The sequence below is a fragment of the Acanthaster planci genome, linkage group LG10 (assembly GCF_054643075.1).
Source record: "Acanthaster planci isolate LZ-2023a linkage group LG10, COTS_SCS, whole genome shotgun sequence".
NCBI classification, from domain to species: domain Eukaryota; kingdom Metazoa; phylum Echinodermata; class Asteroidea; order Valvatida; family Acanthasteridae; genus Acanthaster; species Acanthaster planci.
Window position 1 is genome coordinate 8,501,399 of NC_141786.1, and position 23,291 is coordinate 8,524,689.

Here is a 23,291-nt window from a genome sequence, read left to right on the forward strand (position 1 = left end):
TTCCTCATCACCTTATAAAGATTCCGATATATAGTGTAGTTTCCTGAATTTTACTCGACAGCAAGCAATAGATAAACGAGGTTATAGAAGACACTGTGAATCAGGAACCGTGAAAACACAGGGTGGTAAAACTCCGGGAAGGGCTCTACCGAGACGACTTGTCATTATCTTACTTGGTACGCTCTTCCATCTGCTCTTCCGTCTGGCCGTCTGTTGCGGAAAAAATACAGCTATTACACTCGTGCAGGTAATGCCCGGTTGGGCCTCTCTCCGAAGGCGTTCTTTAATTAATAGGCCTAAAATAATCATGGCATGACGCACTGTCTATCGTGGAGCATTGAGGGTGAAAGGTGGAGACGATAGTACGTGTGCTGTTGCTGCTACATCATGCACATGGAAAATTGTCAAAAAGATCCCGAGGTTGAGAAAGCCTGAATTTTTCAAAATGGTTTGTGTTAACTTTTGTGTGCCATTGCGTGTATCAAGCACACGACGAACGCCAGAGCTGCATTTTTCAGGCTTCCACGAGACCGCAAGTTTGTTCCGTCTAAAGTCGCGCGAAGGCTCGCTTAACTGACGATCGTGTCCGCCATCTTTGATTTCTATCCCCACCTTTCAACCACAATGCAGTGCGGGAAACATTGCATTGCTTCCTTACGTTGTAGGTCTTTTCCGCAAGAGTAACGAAGTAATAGCTCGATCGATATGCCATTTTGTAAACTAATACGTTCTGGTTGTGCCACTGGTGCATACGCGTTATGACGTCTTTCCACATGCTCGTCTACACATGCGCCAAGCGTTGCGTGTCAGTCAAAATTGCTACCATATGCTGTGTTAATAGAGTCGATTTTGGGTCCGTGAGAGTGAAATGCATGAACGCATTGTGTACGCAACGCACTGCAAAAACGTACATATATGGAATGGCGCCTTTAATGGAACAGCTTCGTTACTGTGGGACACATTAACCAAAGATTATATAGCGCCATGTAGCGGCGCGAGATGGGGAACTCTGCCAAAAGGTGTAATCACTGGGGCGCCATTCGAGCAAGTAATACGCTTGCGCAGTGAACGTTAATGCAAAGACGCAGGCGCCAGGCACGCCCACCAGGGTATGTCAGCAAGAATACCACGTATGCCACTGTCCGGCGATTTACTGTCAATGTTAACCATTGTGTACTGCCATTACATGTAGATGAGAGCACAATTGTGCATTACCTACGTAGTGTTCTTGTTGATTACTCAATTCATTTGTCTGTGTGTCTTTAGGTTTGTTTCTTTATTGAAAAAAACACAGTTACCTTAATTAAAACCGAAAGAGATGGACGCGGTAATGTACATCTCTGGGAGGTAGTACCAGTAGAAAACAGGGGAGTCTTCAAACATTGTTTTCTTCAAGAAGATTGCCCACTAGTGGCCAACCCCTACAAATGTTTTGTCCCGATTTGCAAAACCGAAGACGATGAGAATGGACTTGTCCGATCGCTACATTTCATATAACAATTTTTTCTGTCAATGTTTACTGATTGACAACCAGGGGCAGGAGTTTTTCTCCCCCGTTCTGGCAGGGATCATTTACGGTATTTTCATTTTTATAGTAATGTCATATTTCACGTAGACTGTTTTACATTAAGATACTTTTAATAATGAACTTTTAGTCCTCCTGTTTCATGAACAAAATAAGATTGAGCCACATCGTTATTTTTAAGCCCAACAAACTTCCAGATGTCATTCCTCCTACTGTTTTGGCCTATGTACTGGAACTTTCTACAAACTTTGCTTGCTCAAATTGAGCCCTAACGATTTACAACGTTTTTTCATGTACCGGAATTCGCTGTGAAGTTCTCCATCTGACGCCAGTACGCGGCGCTATACAATCTTTGGTCATAACTGTGCGACTTAAGCTGCCCCGTCTTCTTTGTTTGATTAGCCTCCGAGTGTCATCGCTCACGGGGCAAACCGAGTATGTTATTTCCAAACTCGGCACCGGCCGTCACTTTCCCCCAGAACTATGACGCTGAGGTATCTGGGACCCGTTTGCATTGGGCTCGGGTTGGCATCTGGCTTCATCCTGCTGTATCTTTCGCAAGGAGTCGAGCAGCGGTCGGAAACTGTCCAGCCGCTGCGGCGATGGGAAGTCAAGAAGGATACAGCAACAAAATCCACCAACAGCACGGTATCAGCGCGTGCGCATCGGCTGGTTCCTCGCAGGCTGCCTGCTTTCAACGGTTCTTCATATTATAAAGGTGGGCAATCTTTGGACTCTTACTACGAACAAAAAACAGCTAAGCCGGTAGACTTTCAGTCTAAAAACAGCGATAAGAGTTCCCGTACCCAGACATCACTGACACCGTGTCAGACTGCCAGACTAGAATTCCAAGTGTTTTCTAAGTGAATGCTTCAACATTTTCAGTGCTAGAGTTGGCTTTTTAGGAAAATGTTACCACTCTCGGATGGTTACTGAACTACTGCAAATTGGTGGTGTCCGTGTGTGGGGCTCCTACTTTTTACATAGAAAATCTGCACATTTTTACTGACTTGCGTCCAATCGCAATTACCCTTTAATCAAACCTGTGCTATTGCACTGAATGGTTTCGGCACGAATTTAAGGAAAGGGTGTTATCGCTTTAAAATTAGGACACCGGGTCAATTCCCACGGTATTTTGTGAAAACAAATGGCAAACACGAAAATATGCACACCAGTTATTTCCACTGTCTTTGCTTTGCCAATGTCGTCTGTCAACTCGCAGTTGCCTCTTGTCGCCAGAGCTGAGATTCCACGGGGGCATGTGCGTGTGAAAATAAACCAACCATTGCGTCCACGAATACTCAAAGCCAACGATGAATGGCATTTCCAAAGTAACATTCCAGCGTTCTTTAAATTCATTCTGTTTTATTGCCACAGGGTAGCCTTGTCAGTTAAAAACTGCTCTTCTTAAGGGTCCTGAGCAAAACAAGGCTCCTTCCTTCGCTTTTTGTGAGATAGAAACGTCTTTCGGCCAAATGCCTTTGCCTTGGTGGGCATATAAACCCGGCACATTTATTTATTAATGTAGCGCAATACGAACGCTGGTACTGGCATACTCTCTATACCTTTGTTGTTTGTGGTTCGCATACGTACGGAAAGTATTTAATCAAGTAATCGAACGTGCCCGTGCTTTTCCGTTGTGTCGACAGCTTATGAATGCACCTGCACCTAGGGTATCGATCGCAGTTGTCATTTACACGAACGTTTGGAAGTCTCTTATTATTGCAAAAGCCTAGTTGTGTAGGTTTATGACTGCAGTTGATAAAGTCCGCGGATCAATAATAAGTATAACTGGATGTTTTTTGTCAGTTTTCTCATTGAGCTGTCAACTGAGTCAGAAATGTAAACCTCGAATCCAATCTCCCCTCAACTGAACTATGTATCATCTTACAAGGAAGCACTCGATGAGACAAATATGGGCAGTTCAAAGTCTGCGTCATGCCTCTCTCCTTGAGTTTCACGATAGCCAAGGCGCGCACTCTTGCTCGCAGACCCGCAGAATTCGTAGGCTGATCCAAACCTCGTGTCCATTAAACACGAGAACGAGGTTCCGAGTGCCGAGAACAAACTATGGTGATCCTGTAAGGGGCAACAAACATTGCAACTATCTTTGGAAATATTTGCAGTGTCTCAATATTTTGCATATTTTTGCTGGGCTATTTTCAGGAAGCCATAATATGTGGAGTTCAGTGTATTTGAATCCAGCGTGCTTGAAAGTGGTCTGGGCAGTTTGCAGTTGTTGCTAGCACGTGCTAATGATGCGCAAACTATGTACATTTACACGCTTGAGGGCGTACACGCACAAACTGGAGTAGGCCTAGTAACGTACGTTTAATGATTACCTTCCCGTATGCACATGCGAACGAAATGAAGGCTGGTACTCAAACACCGCAAGTAACAGTGCAGGATGGTCTCTGGCAAGGTTAATAGATGGGAAAAAAAGATGAAAAACACATCATTATGGCTGACTCGGGCAGAAGTAATGTCACACTTTATGCATATAATTGTAATACTGGTAGTACTCATTCACTACTCTAATGCAGGAGCAGTGACGGTAAAGAAATAACTAAATAAAACAAAATTAACAGTACCACATCCGGTCCACTTTCTGATAAACAAAACCCAGTCAATGTCTGTTTAGCGAATCCAAAGGTATTGTTCCATTCGCTCTCATTCTGTCATCATGCCAACCCCTCCCCCCCGCTGCTGCACTCCAGACGCAGTGGAACATTCGTGATTTGCAACCCAAAAACTCCGTTGGGGAGTCTCTTGAGAACCGGCCTTCGAATAAAAATCCCTCATCCCGCCTAAGAGTAAGGTAAACATACACAGCGAGTTGTGTTGTAAGGCACAACCCTTCCACTCCAATGTAATGAACATGCCCATGCAGTGCCTCCTGAGGGTCTCCAGCGACACCAGAGGGATAAAGGGGATAGGGGGATAAGTGGAGGCTTAAATGAGATGGAATTAAACAGTAGATTAAATAGGGTTAAGTGTTGTTGGCGTTGTTAGTGCCTTACAGGCTGTTTTTTGTTTTTGATTTAGTTAAATGCATGCACAAAAAGTTTACTCAAGTTGAAAGTGCGTCACACAGTATGACTGAGATAAAAAAGCCAGGCTTTTAAATATTTTTAAGTTGAATCAACAAAGTGACTCGATGAACGTTATTGGGCTGCATGGATTAATGTAAAACAATATGTACAGATATGCAAAGTAGTGAAGTGCTACCATGGAAATGTTACCACGACGCCCAAAGGGTCTCATTTACAACACACCAAAATCCGTGAGATCTCACGGCAACAGAGTTTTGAGTTGCAAGAAGATGTGGATACTTTCGATGTAATGTGCGGTTGACCGTGTTAATTTTCTTTTTGGTTTTGCAATTTGTATTTTAGATTAGTTTGCCTTCATTGTTCGAGTTAGAAAGATCAAAGTTTATATCTGAAATTAGATAGCAAAGATTAATATGTTGTTTTTAGTTAATTTCCTGTAATTCTAGATCTGTTGGTTGCTTTGTTCGTATGTGATACGTTTTACATATTTGATGAATATAACACAGGTTGGCTGAGAACCATGTGACCTTCATCTTTTTTACCCTCAGTTGGATATAAAAAATCTACATATATACTTTGAATCTAACCCCCCTGGTGTATGTAAAAATCACATTAAAATTGGAGGATTGAGGATTGTTAGGGATAAAGTGCATTTAAAGTGAGGAAAGTACGTTCACCGCGGTAGGACGGTGTTATTGTAAAGGTCAGACAGCATTATCATACTTTCCATTCATAAATACATAAGACACTGCTCAGCCATTCCTGCTGGTCAAGAGTCTGTCACGTGACCGGTCTTAAACATATTTTGTAACTGTGCGCCACCTTTTCAGTACACACCAAGCTGGCTGCGTCGTTCAGGGAATTGTCAGACGATTTTGCAGTCGGGTTCCCAGAACTTTGCCTCAGCTTGTACAGGCTCGCTAACGTGAGCTTGCTATCCCATTTGACTCGTTATAGTCTCGAATCAGACGTGGGTGATGGGACCGCCGGGGGTGACTATCGACATGCCCGGAGTTTACCGTGGCTGTGTGCCCAGGCCAAAGGACGAGGTATCCTTGTCGGATGTGGTGACTGGTGGCCTGGTCGAGAAATCGCAGAAGATGACCGTCGAACTCTGTCTGAGGAGGTGCATTGCTGAGGTAAGTCATTCAAACCACTCCTTGAAAAAACGTGGAACGATTACTCGATGCCTGCTTTCCAGTGGGAGACCCCACCCCTAGGTTCCCCCTATATGCATGTGAAACTGCATACAACTCATATGTAAACCACAGTTTTTTTCTTTTGGTGCCCCTATGAAAAGTGTGTGTGCACACAGCGCCCAACATTGCCCAAAAATGGTGCTATCAGAGGACCACTGCAAAACTTCTCACCGGTGTTAAAAGTTTTGGTGTTATTTAAAACTTTTGGTGTTACTTTTAACACTCCAGGTCACTGCATCACTTGTAGGTGTGTAAAGTAACACTGTGGGTGTTAAAGTAACACATTTTGCTGTGGTCATCTGAAAACACCAAGTGTTGATTTTGACACCAGTGCAGTGAAGTAATTTCAACCGAATTACGCCACTGAAAAAAGTCGTGTGTGTGATCTCATCAGCAATAGTCACTGTATTTTAACAGTTTACTCCGGATTCATAGAATCTAAAAGCATAGAACCCTGAGTACAAGGGTTAGGCTGTTCATGGTTTGTCTTGATTCTCGATTGTTCAAGCTTTTCATTTTCTCTCTTCCTGATTTTAACCCGGGAGTATATGGACCTCTGTTGTGTGGTTTGAATTTAAAGCTACGGTCACAGGAACAAAGCCCCAGCCTTCAAACTGCACGTAGTGTCATTTACCTTAAAGACGTCTGAAAAGAACCCTTGGGGTTATCTTAAATTAATACTAACATTTGCCAGTCAAGCACGCTCACGCAGGCTACTTCTGAAAGCGGATAGGGGGTGAACAATAAAGGCCATTCCCAAAAGGACCATTTTTGTTTTGAAAAGAAATTGGAGAAAGGTGATTTTTAAGTCTAGTATCTGTTCCTTTTCCTTCGAGTCTTTTGAAATCACAAAAAATGTAGCCTCAACCTTGAGAAAGGCAATAAAAGGTTACATGAAAGTTCAAAAAAAATAAAGCCACCCCCTCACCAAAAACACACACACCCCCCATTTTTGGCTCTCTGCAAATTTTGTTTTAAATCTCCCCTTGGTTTAACTCCCTGCAGACCCCTGGCAGTTGAAACCACGTCTGAATGAGTCATTCAGGGCTTGTCTGCATTATTAGACAAAAATAAACCACGTGTGTGGAGCCAACGAGCAACTGGACTCAAGCCCTGTGTAGGAGCAGGTTGAGACACAGCCTAAAATTTGTTTCATACGTCAGGCCAAGGAGAAAGCGAAACGAATTGAAGTCACTAAACATTCGTAGCAAAATTCGCTCGTTAAAATGAATGAATGAAAGTTGATATTTCGCAGCGCGAGTGTTTGATGTGACGTCAAAAACTGACTCTCGTGTTCGTTTGCTTTTGCCAGCCATAAAAGCGGCTTGGTTTATCGTTCATCTTGTCTTATGCAGAGTTTTACGTATGCAGCCCTCAGCCGGGGCATGGAGTGTTTCTGCAGCGATGTCAGGGGCCAGACGGCCCTGCTTAACTACACGGAGAGCGCCAACTGCAACATCTCCTGTCCAGGGCGGTCCCAGCAAGGCTGTGGAGGATGGGAGTACATGTCTCTGTACAGAACATCCGTACCAGGTGCTGATACCTTTGCACCTGTCGTGTTTAATGCATATTTTCATGGGTCCTTGTGAGAATTTTGCTCACTTTTTGCTCCCTCTTCTTATCTGTTTTAACATAGTTCTTCCATGTGGAAATTTCGTGATATCCTTGCTGCGTTAGGAGTATTGAACAGTACAAACTTTTTGCATAAGTCAGTCTGGACAACTGGGGATGCTTTTGCCAAAATGTCAATCATAAAACACTGTTCTAATGCTACATTTTTCCTGTTACAATTCTGTCCCCCAAATTTGCTCATTGAAAACATTATTATGGAAAGGTCTCCTCATTGGCGTGTTAGGAGGTACCTAATTTGCATGCAACAATAAGTCACAACAGAAACGGAAATTTAGGGCAGCAAGATGTTAGAATCCTTGCGCTGTTTTCAACTATCACGCCACAAAACCCGTACAAGGGAAGGAGCCTCATGGGGCTGACTGAGGCTCCTGATTCCCCCCCCCCCATTTAAATTTTGAAATGAAGATTACCCTTTCGGTGTTTTGAATGTCCCCTTTAAAAGAAATGTGTGCACATCAGGGAGCCTCTCGTTCCGGAAAATTGACCCGTTTCTGTCGCAGCAGCACGTAGAAATGTTTCAATCTGGAGATTCATCGATAAGTAGGGATTAAAGATGTCACATGGATATCAACCAATTAGTACAAGAGATGTTTTCTAGCACCATAGATGAGAGATCGAGTACATGTATTGACATTTGTATCCCATCACGTGAAACAGACACAAGGTGTTCAGACGTAAGGCTTAATCCTGTCGGCAGCCTGCCGCTGATAGCACTGGCCAGCTACCCTCGCTCTGGAAGCTCCTGGACGCGGCTTCTTATCGAGAGGGCGACAGGATTCCTGACTGGAACTGTCCACCCACGTGAAAAACTGTTCTCGTTTTTCGATAAACGTAAGTCACTCTGTACACACTTATGTCTCGATTGTCAAAACAAGCCACTATTGGATTGTTTACCAACGTAGCATCGTAACTCAACCATTTCTTGACGCTCGTCTGACATTTTGGAATTCTATACATCGTATATTTCAGCTGCAAGATTTGCTAGAATTTGGGATCTTTTGATGTCTTTGCTAACTTGTTTCAATACATGATATGAAAACGAACAACATTTTATCACAAATAATGTTTTTATGAGTAAATGATGATTTAAGCATATCATGATTTGAACCGATGATGGTTTAAACAGTAAAACCTCTAAACAAATTTAGAATTTTCAGAAAAGTGTGGAGAATTAAAAACATTATAACAAAGAAGGATATATGACATTGTAACTACATCTTGAGAGAAGTAGATAGTTTCAATTAAGGCACCAGAGTAAAGTTTGCGTCCTTTTGAAACGGTCATTAAGCTTTGAATTCGATGATATTGGTAGACATTATACGACGCACATCTGTGGGTGATCGATCATTTTGCAGGCTTTCCCGCGGTAAGAATGGACTATCGTCGCAACCAGACGGTGTGCGTCAAGAGCCACTTTTACACCCTGTCACACATACAGTCGTTCGAGCGCACCATTTTGCTCGTGAGGAACCCTTACCACTCTATTGTCTCCGAGATATTCCGGATACACACGGTGGAAACCAACGGAACTGTAAACGATTCGCTGAAGTTCATCCGCTCAAAAGGTAATCTGACCAGTAATAACACACCCGTGTTTCTAAGTACCAACAACAGCAAAAAGTAATAAAAGTAGAGACTAACGTTAATTGGAATATCCCATTACTGACATTTGCTGGTTGCATAAACTCCATCTGCCGCAAACAACTTTGCCTGGCAGCCTTGGAGTATTGGACCAAGTCTTGACCGACTTTGATGCTTCTCTCCGAGTCGATTTCACACCTTCCGTGTCCGAGTCGCGGAAGCAGGGAAGGGGGAGGAGGGAGGGGCAACTACCCCCGCCCCCAACTTTTTCGATATGAGGATAAGTTGAGATACACTTGGCAGGTTATTTATTGCCTCATATTCCTGATGGCTTCTCAAATGCACCCCACCTACTTTGGAAATCGTTCCGTCACCTGTTTGGTCAAGTAATTGGAATCTGAGGTGTGGCATGTCCTTTCCAGTGCAGTTCGGTGTCCTTATGTGCCCCCCTTGAATCTTGAAACGGACAAACCTTTGTACAAGCCGGGGAACAACCTCTTGCCCCTTGCGTATGGATAAATGTGTTAATTGCGGGATGCCCCGTCAAGACATCTTCACTCTAGCTAGGTGAAGATAAAATTGACTTCTAAAGTTTATAGAAGGCCTGGTACTTTGATCCTAGCAAAATACCGCTCAAATGCCAACTGCTGCCTTTTTGGACGGTTCTACTTGGATCGAAACGTCAGACTCTCTTCAATTTGTATATTTTATTCAGCAAGGATTTTGCAGTATACTCCCTGTATATTTTAAGTTTCTAACAGAGTGCCGAGAATTATTTCCAAGATGGTGAATGTGGGCTGGAAAATGTGCAGCACTGCTTAGAAGTATTCAGAGTGTTGACGATCGCAAATAGATTAATAAAATCTAGTCAATTTTGGACAAATTTTGAAGACGAGGCCTCTGGTATCGACACTTGGCAGTGGCAGTACTCGCCCTTAAATTCTCAAAAAAGTCGGAATCTTTTGTTCTGGGGACCAGACTCCTAATGAAAGGAAACAAGATTTCGATCACATCGGCTCTTTAACCTAAATTGCTTATGGTGGAGATACTGTGAGTCGTAGAACGTTCACTGATCCTGCTTTTTTATTCGCCAGCCTGGGAACGCTATACTCTGAAAGAAGCCCGGAGATGGAGGGACACGGCCATTCAATGGATCACCAAAACACAACGGGTTATGGTGTCACACTACGAGGACCGTCAGAGAAACACATATGAGGAACTAGCCAAGATTGTCAAGTTCCTAGACGTCCCGGTGCCGCAGGAACGCTTACTCTGCGCCGTGCAGGAGTGCCCGTCGTCTACCTCCAGGTTTTTAGGCAGCATCCTTCCTGCTGAGCACCTGGGAGGGAGGTTGTACCTTCGCCAGAACCCGTACCCTGCCAAAACCCGGGTGTTGCTGGATTCATACATTAAGGAAGTCAATGCGACACTCCAAAAGCACAACCTCACAACTCTACCAAGTGACTACTCGGTCGAAGCATTTTAGCCTTGAAGAAGGTGTAAAGAAATGCTTTATTTGTTCCTGGGTTTGATAATCTAGTAGGCGCTCTGTTTATTAGAGCCTATGAAAATTTGAGGGCCCATCCGTAAACTTGCCACAGTCTTCTTTACACACACATATATATACCGATCGCCACGGGCGCCTTGACGAAATGTCCGCGCTAATGAGCAAGAGGTCGTTGGTTCGAATCCAGACACAGTCTGGGAATATAGATGTCGGGGTAAAGGTAAAACGAAGTATCAAATTAACATTCCTGACTCAAAGCCAAAATAATATCATTAACTTTGACCAGAGTTAAGCTTTACATCACTGAAACTAACGCAATGACCAGGTGCCAACCAATAGTACTAAGGCTAAAAAAAAGTCCCTGCGGTGTCTGGTCAGGAGCTGGCTCCAAAAGTGGTGCGGCGACGCAGTTTTTTTTTTACCCTCACCATTTTTTATACCCAGCAAGAAATGAGACCGAGGGGTACCCCCCAACATGTCCAATCCCTATACACATTCCAGACTATTGTTACCTAACACATCCCCCAAGATGTCTGAAAGGAATTCCCCAGATTCCTACGAGACAATGACCAACACAAAGCAGGGGGGTTCTCTCCGTCTCAAACCTTGCTACATATGTTTCTTTTTTCTGGAAAAACAATAGACTGCCCCCGCACTTTATACTGTTTAAAAGCAGTTTCAGCTTGTACATGTACACAGGACATAAGACCACCTCGTGTGTCTGGTTCCCAGATGTAGATGTATAATGCAGAAATGACGTCATCTCAAAAATAGTACTCGACTAAATGTATAAGGAACTAGACAGACTCCTTTACTGTACATATTACTCAAAGGTATCCCACCAGGAACACGTTAAATTACGCAGTAGCAAGATTCTGGTCCATTTTAGCAAGTTAAGCAGCTTTTGGATAATCTTTTGTAACAAAACGCTTTTTTGATTTTAAAGACGAAAGGTCTACGGTGACGCGCGCTTACGACAAATCGGGTATTTTTTTACCTTTAGTCCAAATGTATTTCTTACCTGACCTTTGTGTCAATGTGCATGTCTATCCCATTCAAACAAAGTTTGATATTATCACATATGAAGAGGACATTTAAAACAGCCTAACACCAAATATAACCACTTTTGGCGCCAATTAGTCTAAACAGAGGCAGTAGATTAAAGGAACCAGAAAATAGATATATTCTTATAAGCTTCACTAAAAACCCTTGAAATTGCATCTTTGGGTTTCAATTAACCTTCTTTTAATTTCTGTTTTGCAATTTTAACCTATATTTTGATGCTTTTTTGGGTTTTATGTTTTTGCATATTTGCATATTCATGAGCAGAACTATGATGTCATCCAAGGCGCTGAATCTCAATGTTGCACTGATTTGTGCACAGAAAATGTCTAGATGTTTTTAAACTTTTCTGTGGAAAGTTTTAGTTTCTTTGGCAATTTTTCGTTGTGTAAGTATATGGCAATAATCCAGCAAAAGTCCTTTTCCCAGAAATGTTCCCAAATAGCAAATTTGGGATTCACAATTTGAACATGAAAACATGCGACCTGAACCATGTCTTCCTGGATTTGAATCAAAGCAAAAGCTCCCTTAATTGTCCAGAAAAGCCTGGTCAATCTTTAATTTTGAAAAAGTACACTGTTCAGTTCATGTAACTCAACATGTCAAACAGTCTTCATACATTGAAAAAGAGTACCGAGGTACACAAAAAGTGATTCAAAGAAAAATTCTTTTCCTGGTTCCTTTAAATTTATGTAAACTTTGTTAGCTCTTACTTTTAACTTTACACTAACAAAAATATGTAAAGCATCTTTCACTTTTGTTGTGAATAACTTATGTAATATACTTTTATGTGTAAACTGTTACATATTGACAAGTGAAGTTTCACTTTAAAATTGCTTTGTAATAAAAACTGTACGAGTTTTTGGTATTCTAAGAACTTGACTGAGGGGATTTTATTTAGGTCACTTACAGGGTGATAAACGGTTTCAAACTCGTACGCTCAAATATGGCACAGGAAGTTAGGACGACTCGGACAAAAGACTAGTTTAATGGTGGCATTCATTATTAGTACCAGGCCCTCTACCGCCGTTCCTATTCGTAAGTATCTTTTTGCCCCATCAACATTGAAACTTTATGACTGTGCACAATTTGGTCAATCAATTTTACCTCATGTTTAATGAAATATGGCCAGCCTCATGGCCAGCCTCATGGCCAGCGTATTTTTCCCCAAACGAGATCCCACAGTTTCGAAAGAGCGTCTGTGCTTAGGCCTATGCATTATTAATAAATCTGTCCCTGGCGTCAATAAAGGAGTGGTAAGGTATAAAGGTTTTAAATTCACCGGAGCTGGCAGCCAATGTGTGGGTTGCTTTGAAGTACTCCCAACCTGGAATCCTCCGTCTCAGGATCGAATCCTTTCTCTCTCTTTTTACAATTCTTTTTTTTTATTTTGTATGTAAAAGTAAGAAAGGAACATTCTCCCCATAAGTTTGGTTTTCGAGGTCTAGAACCATGCATTAAATATGCATGTAACAGATCAATCACAAGACAGGAAACCAAAACCTTTTGGGAAAACAAATTCACTCAAACAAGGCCCTTGCTAAGCATTCCACATTTTGCAGAACCCGGGAAAGGCCGGTGTGTGGGATTTCGTGCTTTGACAATACGGGTGATTCACAGAATACGCCTATAAGAGTTTGCAACGCGTTGGCCAGTCATAATGCGCGAAATCTGTCGACCAATTCCAAACGCGCGTTTGGGTCGACGTATTTCGCGCATTGTGATTGTGAGGAGATCCAGCGCTGATAAAGAAACCAAACAACTCTCAAAGGAATGACTTTGGGGAGTTTCCTTGTTACCCACCATGAGTTCCTCATAACACAGGCTGTATATAACGAATTCAAAGGGTTCTTTGAAATTACTTGGGCTGCGGATTCCTTTGTAGTCGATTTGGTAGCAACATTGGATACAGCAGCGTATCCATCTTTTGGGGTAGGGGAGCGGGATTGGTCAAGTCAAAAACAAATGTGTCTTAGGGATCGTTTAACATATTAGTGGTAGAGAATAAACATCAAAAGCCTTACTGGTCGTCTCAACATCGTTGCTTTATTGTCATGGTATTGTTTTCTCAGGGTTTTGGTGTTGATATTGTAAGTAAAACTTACTGATATCTGTTCTGGGAATTGTCCCAAAGCTCTCAATTGTTCTTTTAATTCCAAGTCTACCATCGTTAGTGTCCCCCCCGGCTACTGCACGCACCCTAAAAAGTTGGGAATCCGTAGTGGGCAACTCGAAAACATCGTGAGTGAGTGTCTTGAGAATGGGATTTCCCAGTACGCATAGCTCGTCCCGTCGAAGGGTTGTGTTGCAAGGTCAACCCAGTCAGTCCAATGTGAATACAATAGACGAGGGTCTTAAAATGGATTATACACACGCTGCGCATCAGTTCGGGGCTGGAATTAACAAGAGGGACTTAGCATTTTAACAATACTTCTGTGGCAAAGAAAGTCTGTTAGAAACATCAATAAATCGAAGGGGTAACACGTTAAGAAACTATAAGGTTGGAAAAAAGGCATTAGCATTCGTAGCTATGGCTGTGTTTCTTCGGATGTACCGAAGACTATGTTTTGTTACGAAATTATGTAGAAAACCGTACTTTTGCTGCATATTTGATAACTCACGTCTATATTCATTTGACTAATAAAAGACGCCAGGCTTATTTTGGATGGACCAAGTCATGGAAACGTATACTTTTTTTTTCGGGGGCACGTCTAGCAAAATCGGCTCTGCGCGAGAATGGTAGGTTCAATTTTTTACAAATGCGGTGTCATAATAACCGCAAAGAGGACCAGCAAAGTTCCTAAGAAGAAACCTTGGACATGTTTACGCTAAAACGCTTGACTGCGTTCGTTTACAACACCTTGAAATCGCATGAGATCTCAACAGAGTTGCTGTAAGTGGCAGGAAGATTTATATGCATTCAATTTCTTTTAGTTCTGGATTGCTATTCGTTGTTTGGAAGTGTAAATCTGAAATTTGGGCGGAAGATTGAACTGGCATTTTTATTTCATTTCCTGTACATCTAAATCTTTCGCTTGCTTGCAGTTTTTGAATGATATATATCACATATTTGTTGCATTATGAAACAGCACAGGTTGGCTCAGAGTCACGGGAAAGTCAACTTTCTTTACTCTCAATTAGATGTATAAGTCAGGAAGTACTTTCATCGGCGTAGGTGACATTTGCGGGCGGTATTATCATACAATATAAATACCTGGGACGCTATTCAGCTATTCTATTTTATTAAAGCACAGGCTGTACACCACGTTATGCATTAGGCGCCACGCAGGTTGCGTTGTTCAGGTTGTATGATAATACCGCCGACAAGTGTGCAGTCGGGTGCCCAGAACTTTGCCTCAGCTTGTGTAGGCTCTCTGACGAGGGCTTGCAATCCCATTTGAGTCTCAAATCAGACGTGGGTGATGGGACCGCCTGGGGTGACGGTCGACATACCAGGAGTTTACCGCGCCTGCTTGCTAAGGCTGAAGGACGAGGTATCCTTGTTGGAGGTCGTGACCGGTGGTCTGGTCGAGAAATCGCCCAAGATGACCGTCGAACTCTGTCTGAGAAAATTCATTGCTGAGGTGAGTCAAGCGTCCCCATGAAAAAATAAATGGTGTCAATACTGGGGCATGAGGCACTTGCTTTCCAGCGGAAGTTCATACCCCTGGGTCCCCCCACCATTTGAAATTTGAAAATATACATAGCCCAATAGAGCCAAGAGTCCATTAGCTTTTGAGGCCCGTGAAACAAACTGTGTACCCCGTGCTCCATGTTATTTCGTCCCAATGGGAGACTTTGAGACGCTTGCTGGCGGCAGACATACCGGTCCCGTTTTACCATTTCTGAGCATGCGCACGTTGTTTTGAGCGTTCTTGCTTAGTTCTGAGCGCGCGCAATACTGTACAAGAGACCGGTCTGTTTGCTGCAACCAGCATCTCAAAGTCTCCCATTACGCCCAGAAATGAACTAAATATAGTTGGGCTTATCAGGAGATATCAATGATTGTGTTATCAATTTACACTAGATTTATTACAAGACAAGGGAAAGCATGATAAACCCTCAATGTCACGGTACTGCTATGAATTTGGTTGTGGTTAATTTGCATATATATCTCTTAATTTGAGGTGTTTAAGGCTTTGGATTTCTTTCTTCCTGGTTTTGGTCCACTCGTACAGCTGCAAATCCTCAGTCAGTGCTATTCTATTTTAGAAGTCACGGTCCCTCGAGTAATGCCCTAGCCTTCAAACTAGCGTCATTTCTGTTGGCCCTACCAGTTTAATTTCTAATACGTTAAAGCCGTCATAATAGACCACGTATTCCACATACTCATTCAATCAAGCTCAGGCAAGTTCCTTCAAAGGGCGGATGGGGGGGGCAACGGGGCCATGTCCCCTAAAAAGGAGCAATTTAAAGAGACAGAGAGCGAGAGAGAAGATTTTGTAAAGGCCAGTAACTGTTCACTCACCCTTCCTTCTGAAAGCGTGTACAGGGCCCCAAAATGTAGCCTCATCCTTCAAAGAAAACAAGTGGTTACTTAAACAAATTCAAGACAGGGTGGGAACACAGCCTAAAAGTTGATTCATACTTACTTCCGGCCAACGCAAAAGTGAAACAAATTCGATGTCAATGAACATTCGCTGCGACATTCACTCGTTGAAATGTGTCCAACTTTTGCAATTTCGCTATGAAACTATTTGTGTGACGTCACAGACTGACATTCGTGTTTGTTTGTTTGTTTTCAACCCAGCTGCAAAAGTGACTTAAATAATCGTCCGTCTCGTCTCATGTGGGATATTAAGTATGCCGCCCCCAGCCGGGGCATGGAGTGTTCCTGCTTAACTACACGGAGAGCGCCAACTGCAACATCTCCTGTCCAGGGCGGTCCCAGCAAGGCTGTGGAGGACGGGAGTACATGTCTCTGTACAGAACATCCATACCAGGTGCTGATACCTTTGCACCTGTCGTGTTCAATGCATATTTTCATGGGTCCTTGTGAGAATTGTGCTCACTTTTTGTTGACACTATTCGATTGTCTTTATGAACTTATTCCATATGAATATTGCCTGACATCGTTTTTTGGGTCAGGAGTATGGAAAGGTGTACATTTTTAATTATTTCAACTTGGCCAAGTTTTTATTCATTTTCTCGGATATACTTCTGCTCCCAAAATTTGCTCATTCAAAACATCACTAAGGAAAGGATTCCTCATTGGCAACGCCATTCAATATAAGATTCAGCACTCAGCCCCCTCACTCATAGTGGCAGAAAACATCTCTAATTCAGGATGGCATTTTTTTTGGAAAGGAGGATCCCAAAGGTGTAAAAATGTCTTGCAAAGGGGACACTTAAAGCGCTTCCGTAAATGTCAATCTTCATTTGAGGTTTCAAAAGGTGTGGGTGCTGAATCTTATATCATGTCACGATCTACAGACGCAAGGTGTCCAGACGTGAAGCTTAATCCTGTCAGCAGCCTGCCGCAGGTTGCACTGGCCAGCTACCCTCGCTCTGGACTCTCCTGGACGCGGCACCTCACTGAGACGGCGACGGGGTTCCTGACTGGAACAGTCCACCCACGTGAATAACTGTTCTCGTTTTTTTGTTTTTTGATAAAGGTAAGCCATTCTTGACGTATTTATGTTTTACATAACTTTTAACTTTTGGATTGTTTACGAACGTAGCTTCGTAAGTCAAACCATTTCTTGACGCTCTTCTGACATTTGGAATTCTGTTTACATTGTATAATTCAGCAGCAAGAATTGTGGATACTGTGCTGTCTTTGATTTTTCTCTGCAGTTGTTTTCATACATGATATTATGAACGTGAACAAAGTTTCATCAGAACTTGTTTGTATGAGAAAATGTAAATATAAGCAGTAAAAATCTCTACACAGAACAACAGCGCCTTCAAATTGTCACAGAAAGTGTGGACAATTCCAAACACTAACCAAAAAGGGATATCAAACATCGCTGTAAAACGCTGGCCAATTTTCGCCCGACGTTGGGTACCAGGTGAATCGCCTAAGTGTTGGACAAGCAGATTGCCCGACCGCGTTGATTCTTTCCTAAAATATGGGAAACTTGTCTCATTTTACCCAACGGTTGTAGGAGAATGTTAACTGTGTAACCACTTTTTACCCTGCATTTTGACATTTCTCCCAACAGTTAAGCGATTCACGTGGTACCCAACGTTGGGGAAAAATTGCTCAGCGTTTTTATAGAGCAGTTTTAATACTAACTTCTTAAGAGGAGTAGGAAAGTGCAATAATGGCTTCAGAGTTAAGTTCACGTCCGTTTCAAATGGTCATTAAGCTTTGAATTCGATGATATTGGTAGCCATTATACCATGCACATCTGTGGGCGATTGATCATTTTGCAGGCTTTCCTGTGGTAAGAATGGACTATCGTCGCAACCAGACGGTATGCGTCAAGAGCCACTTTTACACCCTGTCACACATACAGTCGTTCGAGCGCACCATTTTGCTCGTGAGGAACCCTTACCACTCTATTGTCTCCGAGATATTCCGGATACACACGGTGGAAACCAACGGAACTGTAGACGATTCGCTGAAGTTCATCCGCTCAAAAGGTAATCCGACCAATAATGGCATAACAGCATTTTTATACCAAAAAGAGAAAAGCAATAAAAAAGAGCGGAGACTAACGTTGGAATACCCCTTTACTTATAACTAATGTTGTACAACCTGCCATTCCAATGTAGAACTTTAATTTGCCAGGCATCAATGAAATATTTGATGCATTTCTTAGAGTGGACTCCACCCCTTCCAGAAGGGGGGGGGGTCATCCAAGACCTTGGACGCTCAGAACGTAATAGTCCTTTTCACTAATAGCCTACCTTCCAAATAATGCGCCCTTGCGCACAAATGGCCTTGGCCGCAAGGGGCATTGAAAATGTACAGGGCTGTGATTTTGATCGTTTTCTCTCATGTTTTCTGGCTTTCTTCATTTTTTTTCTACAGAAAATCCAATTAAACCGTTTTTGCTATTAGTTTTCTTCCATACGTTAGCGTCGACTAGTCTCGGAACTGTGCTCAGGATCGCTACAAAATGGTTTTGCGGGGAACGTGGAGCTTTCTATGTAGGGACGAAGGTAAGGTCACAGAAACAACTCGACAGAAGGTGGGAAAGTTCATGTAATGGACAGCGCTCAATTTTTTCAGTTTAGCAGGTACGTATGTTCATGCCCCTCACTTAGTTTGTGCGCATGCGTGCTGAATCCCACCACAGCCAGAAGCTAGTAAAATGGCTCTTGACTCAGGTGGACCCCAAAAGTAATCTATCAACACCAAGCTCATTTCCATACCGATTACAATTTAAACACTCAAAATCCCCTTTGCTAACTTGCACACGATAAAAATCCATTTTCTGCCAAATTTTTGTCCGTCTTTCTTACATACTCCAAAGTAACAGAGTCAGAAGTTGGAAGTGAAGCCAACATTTTAGAGGGGATTTTTTCAGTTTTGCTGAGTTTTCCCTGACATTTCTCTACTTGTAACTAGTGAGGAATACCATGAACGCCCCCAAGTATCATGCAAGAAGGAAACTGTAAGGAAGAGAACGGAAAGTTTTTGTTTGGGCCTTATTGTCGGGCAACTTGACGTCGTTGTACGTATTAGTGCAATACAGTAAAAGTCAACTCATACCAAAACGCACACCGTATCCGAGGGTGTGTGCAGGCGTGGCATAGTGTGGACCTCTGCACAAAAGAAGTCCACTTAATGTGGGGTATGATAGCATTGTGTGAACTCGCACACGTTTTCCCCTCTCTGAAAAAAAAAACAGTTTCAGGGGCATTTTGGGGTCAGGATTATCCGTTGCAAAATGAAGATGAACAGTCAAGGAAATCATCATCAAAAATCCAGCTCGAAGGAGTTATCCTAGAGAGAGAAAAGTGAGAAAACACGGAAAATGATGAAAATGGGTTCCAATGAAAAACGAAGTGAAGTTTCAAAAGGGTTACTAGTCTTTCATATGGCATTCGATTTAACCCACGGAAAATGATGAAAACTAGTCCCAAAGTTAGCTGAAAAAAACCCAAAATTTTTCATAATTATCCTTTTTCGTAAAATTGACATTTCCACTTCTTTGATAATTTCCGGAGATCTTTCTTATCAGAAGCTATTATATATCACCATTTGATTGGTTCTTGGCAATTTAGGTCTTCAAGGCAAATGGCAGGACAAATCCCTCACCGATATGCGTCGTCTGCTAGAATACCAGTTTTCAGGCCAACGACCATGTTGCTATTGCGCATGCGGAATACACAAACTAAATGCACGCACAGTCTATGGGGACCGAACATACGTGTAGGGGACATGTCGAAACTTTTATTTATAAAGGCTAGTTTCTTCCAGATGAATCTCATAGTGTTTGTACACAGGATGTCAGGTGATGTACGGGCATGCGACTCTTCAGAATGATATCAAAGTCATGGAGTTTGGTATAGCAGCTCAAGAATGTAATCATAGACGTAACTCCCCCCCACACACACACACACGTTTTACCAGAAATGGACTATTGAGCCACAGTCCCCCCCCCCTTCACTTTCCCGTGTTGAGGAGAAAAAAATTAAGGCCTATCGTGAAGTGTCGGCTAAAGGCATGACCCAGCTTCTGGCATGCCTGCATGATTGGAAGGGTGACGATTAGGGAAAGGTTAGGCGTGAATCACTCCACCCCATTTATTTTAGAGCTGTGAGGTAAAACAACCCAAACATGAACCCGTAATAAGAATCCTCAAACACTATTTTTGTTTCGCCTTTACGTGTAATTTAAATTTAACTCCAACATCCAATTCCAGTAAAACTTAGAGATGTACAACACACTTAATGTTTACAATCAAATACATTCAGAATCGAAAGTTAAAGAAAATGAGGAATTTTTAGCGTCGTTAGTACTTCGCGTTTAAGCATCTTGACTCAAGGAACTGGATAAAGCGTTCACAAATGTACAATTTTTGTAAGTAAAAATATGTGCAAGATAATTCCTTGCTTGCTTTCAGTGTAAGTTTGCCTCTCGATAATTAGAATATTTTACATGCATTTCCCCACACATATCACACCCAAAGCTAAACTAAAGAAAACATTACATTCTGCAGAGGAAAAATAAATATGCATTAAAAAAGAATACTCGGCAATTTAATGGATAAAAGTACTTAAAATGTTCAATGATTAAGTAGTGTTCATTTCTTCTTTTTACCACCGTCTTTCACTGTGGCCTTTCCAGTTGCCTTAGCTGGCTTTGCGGTCTTCGTCGTGTTCTTGGCAGCCGCCTCAGCAGCCGGGGATTTCTTGACTTGTTTCTTGCCTACCGGTGATTTCTTGGTCTTGGCTGCCGGCTTGATCAAGGCGGGGGAGGTCGTCTTTTTCTTGCCGCCAGCCGTTGCCTTCGACTTGGGCTTGATGAGCTTGGGCGTGCGAAGCGGCGAGTGCGACTTGCTCAACCGGCTGCGGACCTTCTTGGACTTGCTGACTCGCGGCGTGGCGCTGACGGAGCGAGCACGGGCGCGGGGAACAGGCCTGGCCTTCTTTCCCTTAGGCGACGTCGAGCGGCTGCGACGCTCCCCGTCGGTACTTTGGGTCCCAGCTTTCTTCAGCGGCTTTGTTTTGGCAGTGGCCTTCCTGGCACCTTTGGGAGCTGGCTTGGGCTTGGCCAGTCTGTAGTAGCCCGTGAGTAGCGGCTTGCCCTCGTCCTCCTTCTTCGGTCTCTCGATGACCTGACGGCCCATGCCGTTCTCGAGGGCTTTCTTCAGCAGGCCTCTCTGGGTGGACTTGGTGTCTTTGTAGTTGGCGTCGATCCAAGTCTTGATGGCCTTGACACTGGTTCCCTTGCGGGGGTTGTCATCGCAGCTCCGTATAGCCTCCACAACTTTGTTGAGGGTCGTGGGTCGAGAGGTGGTCGCTTTGGCTCTCTTTGGGACTGTAGCAATGCCGCCGTCCTTTCCATTCAACGCGTTTTCGGTCACGGTAGAGTCCGCCATTGCTTGTTTTTCCCCGGTTTTACGTTTCAGAAAAATTTCTTGCAAGACCCAGGTGTTACCAGCACAATGGAATGAATGCTAAATCAGTGTACAGCATGCAGCACACAGCACAAGGCGAATGCGGAAGACGCGTTTGTGGCAGACGACACAGGGAGAATTTAAAAGCTGACGTCATAGCACGCCACATTTATAGCCTGTCTCCGGACGCCCGGGAAATCGACATGAATAATTCATCACCAGCCCTTCACAAGGAGAATGTCTGTAAAATCTGTCCTTTCCTTGCAAATTTAAGGGACATATTCACACTTTCAGCAAAAATTTCTGTCACCCTATGTCCAGGAACAGATACATAATAAATATGTGCAGACCCTCAGAACCCAAATTTAGTTTTGGTTGACGACAAAAGGAGAAAAGCGACTGAAACCTTCTTCCTCGGATGTTCATTCATTGCAAATTCATATTTTTTTTCTTTGCCTGACATTTTATTAGTGTGTATTTTGGAAACACAGAATAGAATAATGAAAACTACATGAGCCTGAATGCTTTGGACGTACAAAGTATAGAACTTAAACAATGAATATCGTTTCACGTTGCTTGTTACAAACATCTCTGGCAGAAACCAGCTTTGCATTTTTTTTCGTGCTTATATATTTTCCGTACTTCAATTTATATCCCCAAACGGTATTCATACAACGAAAAACTCTGAATCAAAACTTTAGCTGATCTTTAAAAAAAATATATATTAAAAGAAAAAGAATATTGCAGACGAAGTAAAAAGCCCCAACTACACGGTGCAATCATTCAGTATCCTTGCAAGCTGGACCAAGGTGATTTCTTTCATCTTACTCTTCCTTTGTCTCTCTGTATCTTTTTCTTTTGTTTGGTGCATTCAAAATCGGTATTTAAAATTTTTCAATGGTTTGCAGTGCCCAATTTGAAGCGTCTGGAACGAAAAGTGGGCATGATCATTACTCCAATCATCAACAGGGCTGAATAACAATCGAAAATAACATTTTTCAACTGTTCCGAAACTATGAAGTTACATAAATATAGGTTATTGTAAATTTTTATTTCTTATTTTCTATTTTGAAAAAGTTTGGTTTAGTTTTGAACACTGCAAAAAAGCAAAGTTTGACATTTTTTTCGCCCTCCTGGATTGAAAATCGTCGATTAACAGAGTGACGTTACTGTACAATAAAACTTTACAAGATTACCAAAATTCAATTTTTCAAAATCAGACGCCTTCATAGCAGGTGTTTGTGACAACGGAGATGTCACTTGTAGATGCTTTGCTTTTCAGATTATGAAATAGACAACGGAGTTTTTACTTTCTTATTTAATTTTTTGTACAAGTGTGTTGGTAATTTGCCTTATGGAAACAAAATGGAATTCAGCATGTTGCCATTTTTCTTAATTTCCAGTTTTCTCTCGAGCTGAATCAATATTGTAGTGGCAATGCTGGTAAAAATACAAGTATGGACATTTTACAGTTGGGAATATTCGTACGAAGTCAGAAACAACGTTTGGCTCTCCAACCAGTCTCCTTGTCTATTAAACCCCGCGGCCGGCCACTGGGCTGATATGAAAGCACAACTTTTTTGTGTGTGTGATAAAAAGATAAACAAATGAATGTTGACTACAAGTAGTCCTCATTTAACACATCTATAGAAGTTCACGTGACACAACATGATAAGCAAAAATATTTCGGGAAGCATACCGTGTCGGTGGAGGCGC

The 23,291-nt window shown here is 42.5% G+C and overlaps 2 protein-coding genes across 2 annotated transcripts; one reads left to right on the top strand and one right to left on the bottom strand.

Annotated features, from left to right (window-relative positions):
- Positions 1-1,880: 1,880 nt before the first annotated feature.
- Positions 1,881-13,548, top strand: LOC110985002 (sialate:O-sulfotransferase 2-like). Its single transcript, XM_022245676.2, has 6 exons — positions 1,881-2,243; positions 5,536-5,717; positions 7,133-7,310; positions 8,067-8,240; positions 8,765-8,974; positions 10,085-13,548. Exons 1-6 carry the CDS (start codon positions 2,009-2,011, stop codon positions 10,474-10,476), a joined length of 1,371 nt encoding a protein of 456 aa, XP_022101368.2. The 5' UTR covers positions 1,881-2,008; the 3' UTR covers positions 10,477-13,548.
- A 6,247-nt stretch (positions 13,549-19,795) lies between these two features.
- LOC110984919 (uncharacterized) lies at positions 19,796-21,708 on the bottom strand. The gene has a single exon (XM_022245556.2). The coding sequence runs from the start codon at positions 21,555-21,557 to the stop codon at positions 20,760-20,762; it is 798 nt and encodes a 265-aa protein (XP_022101248.2). The 5' UTR covers positions 21,558-21,708; the 3' UTR covers positions 19,796-20,759.
- Between the last annotated feature and the right edge of the window lie 1,583 nt (positions 21,709-23,291).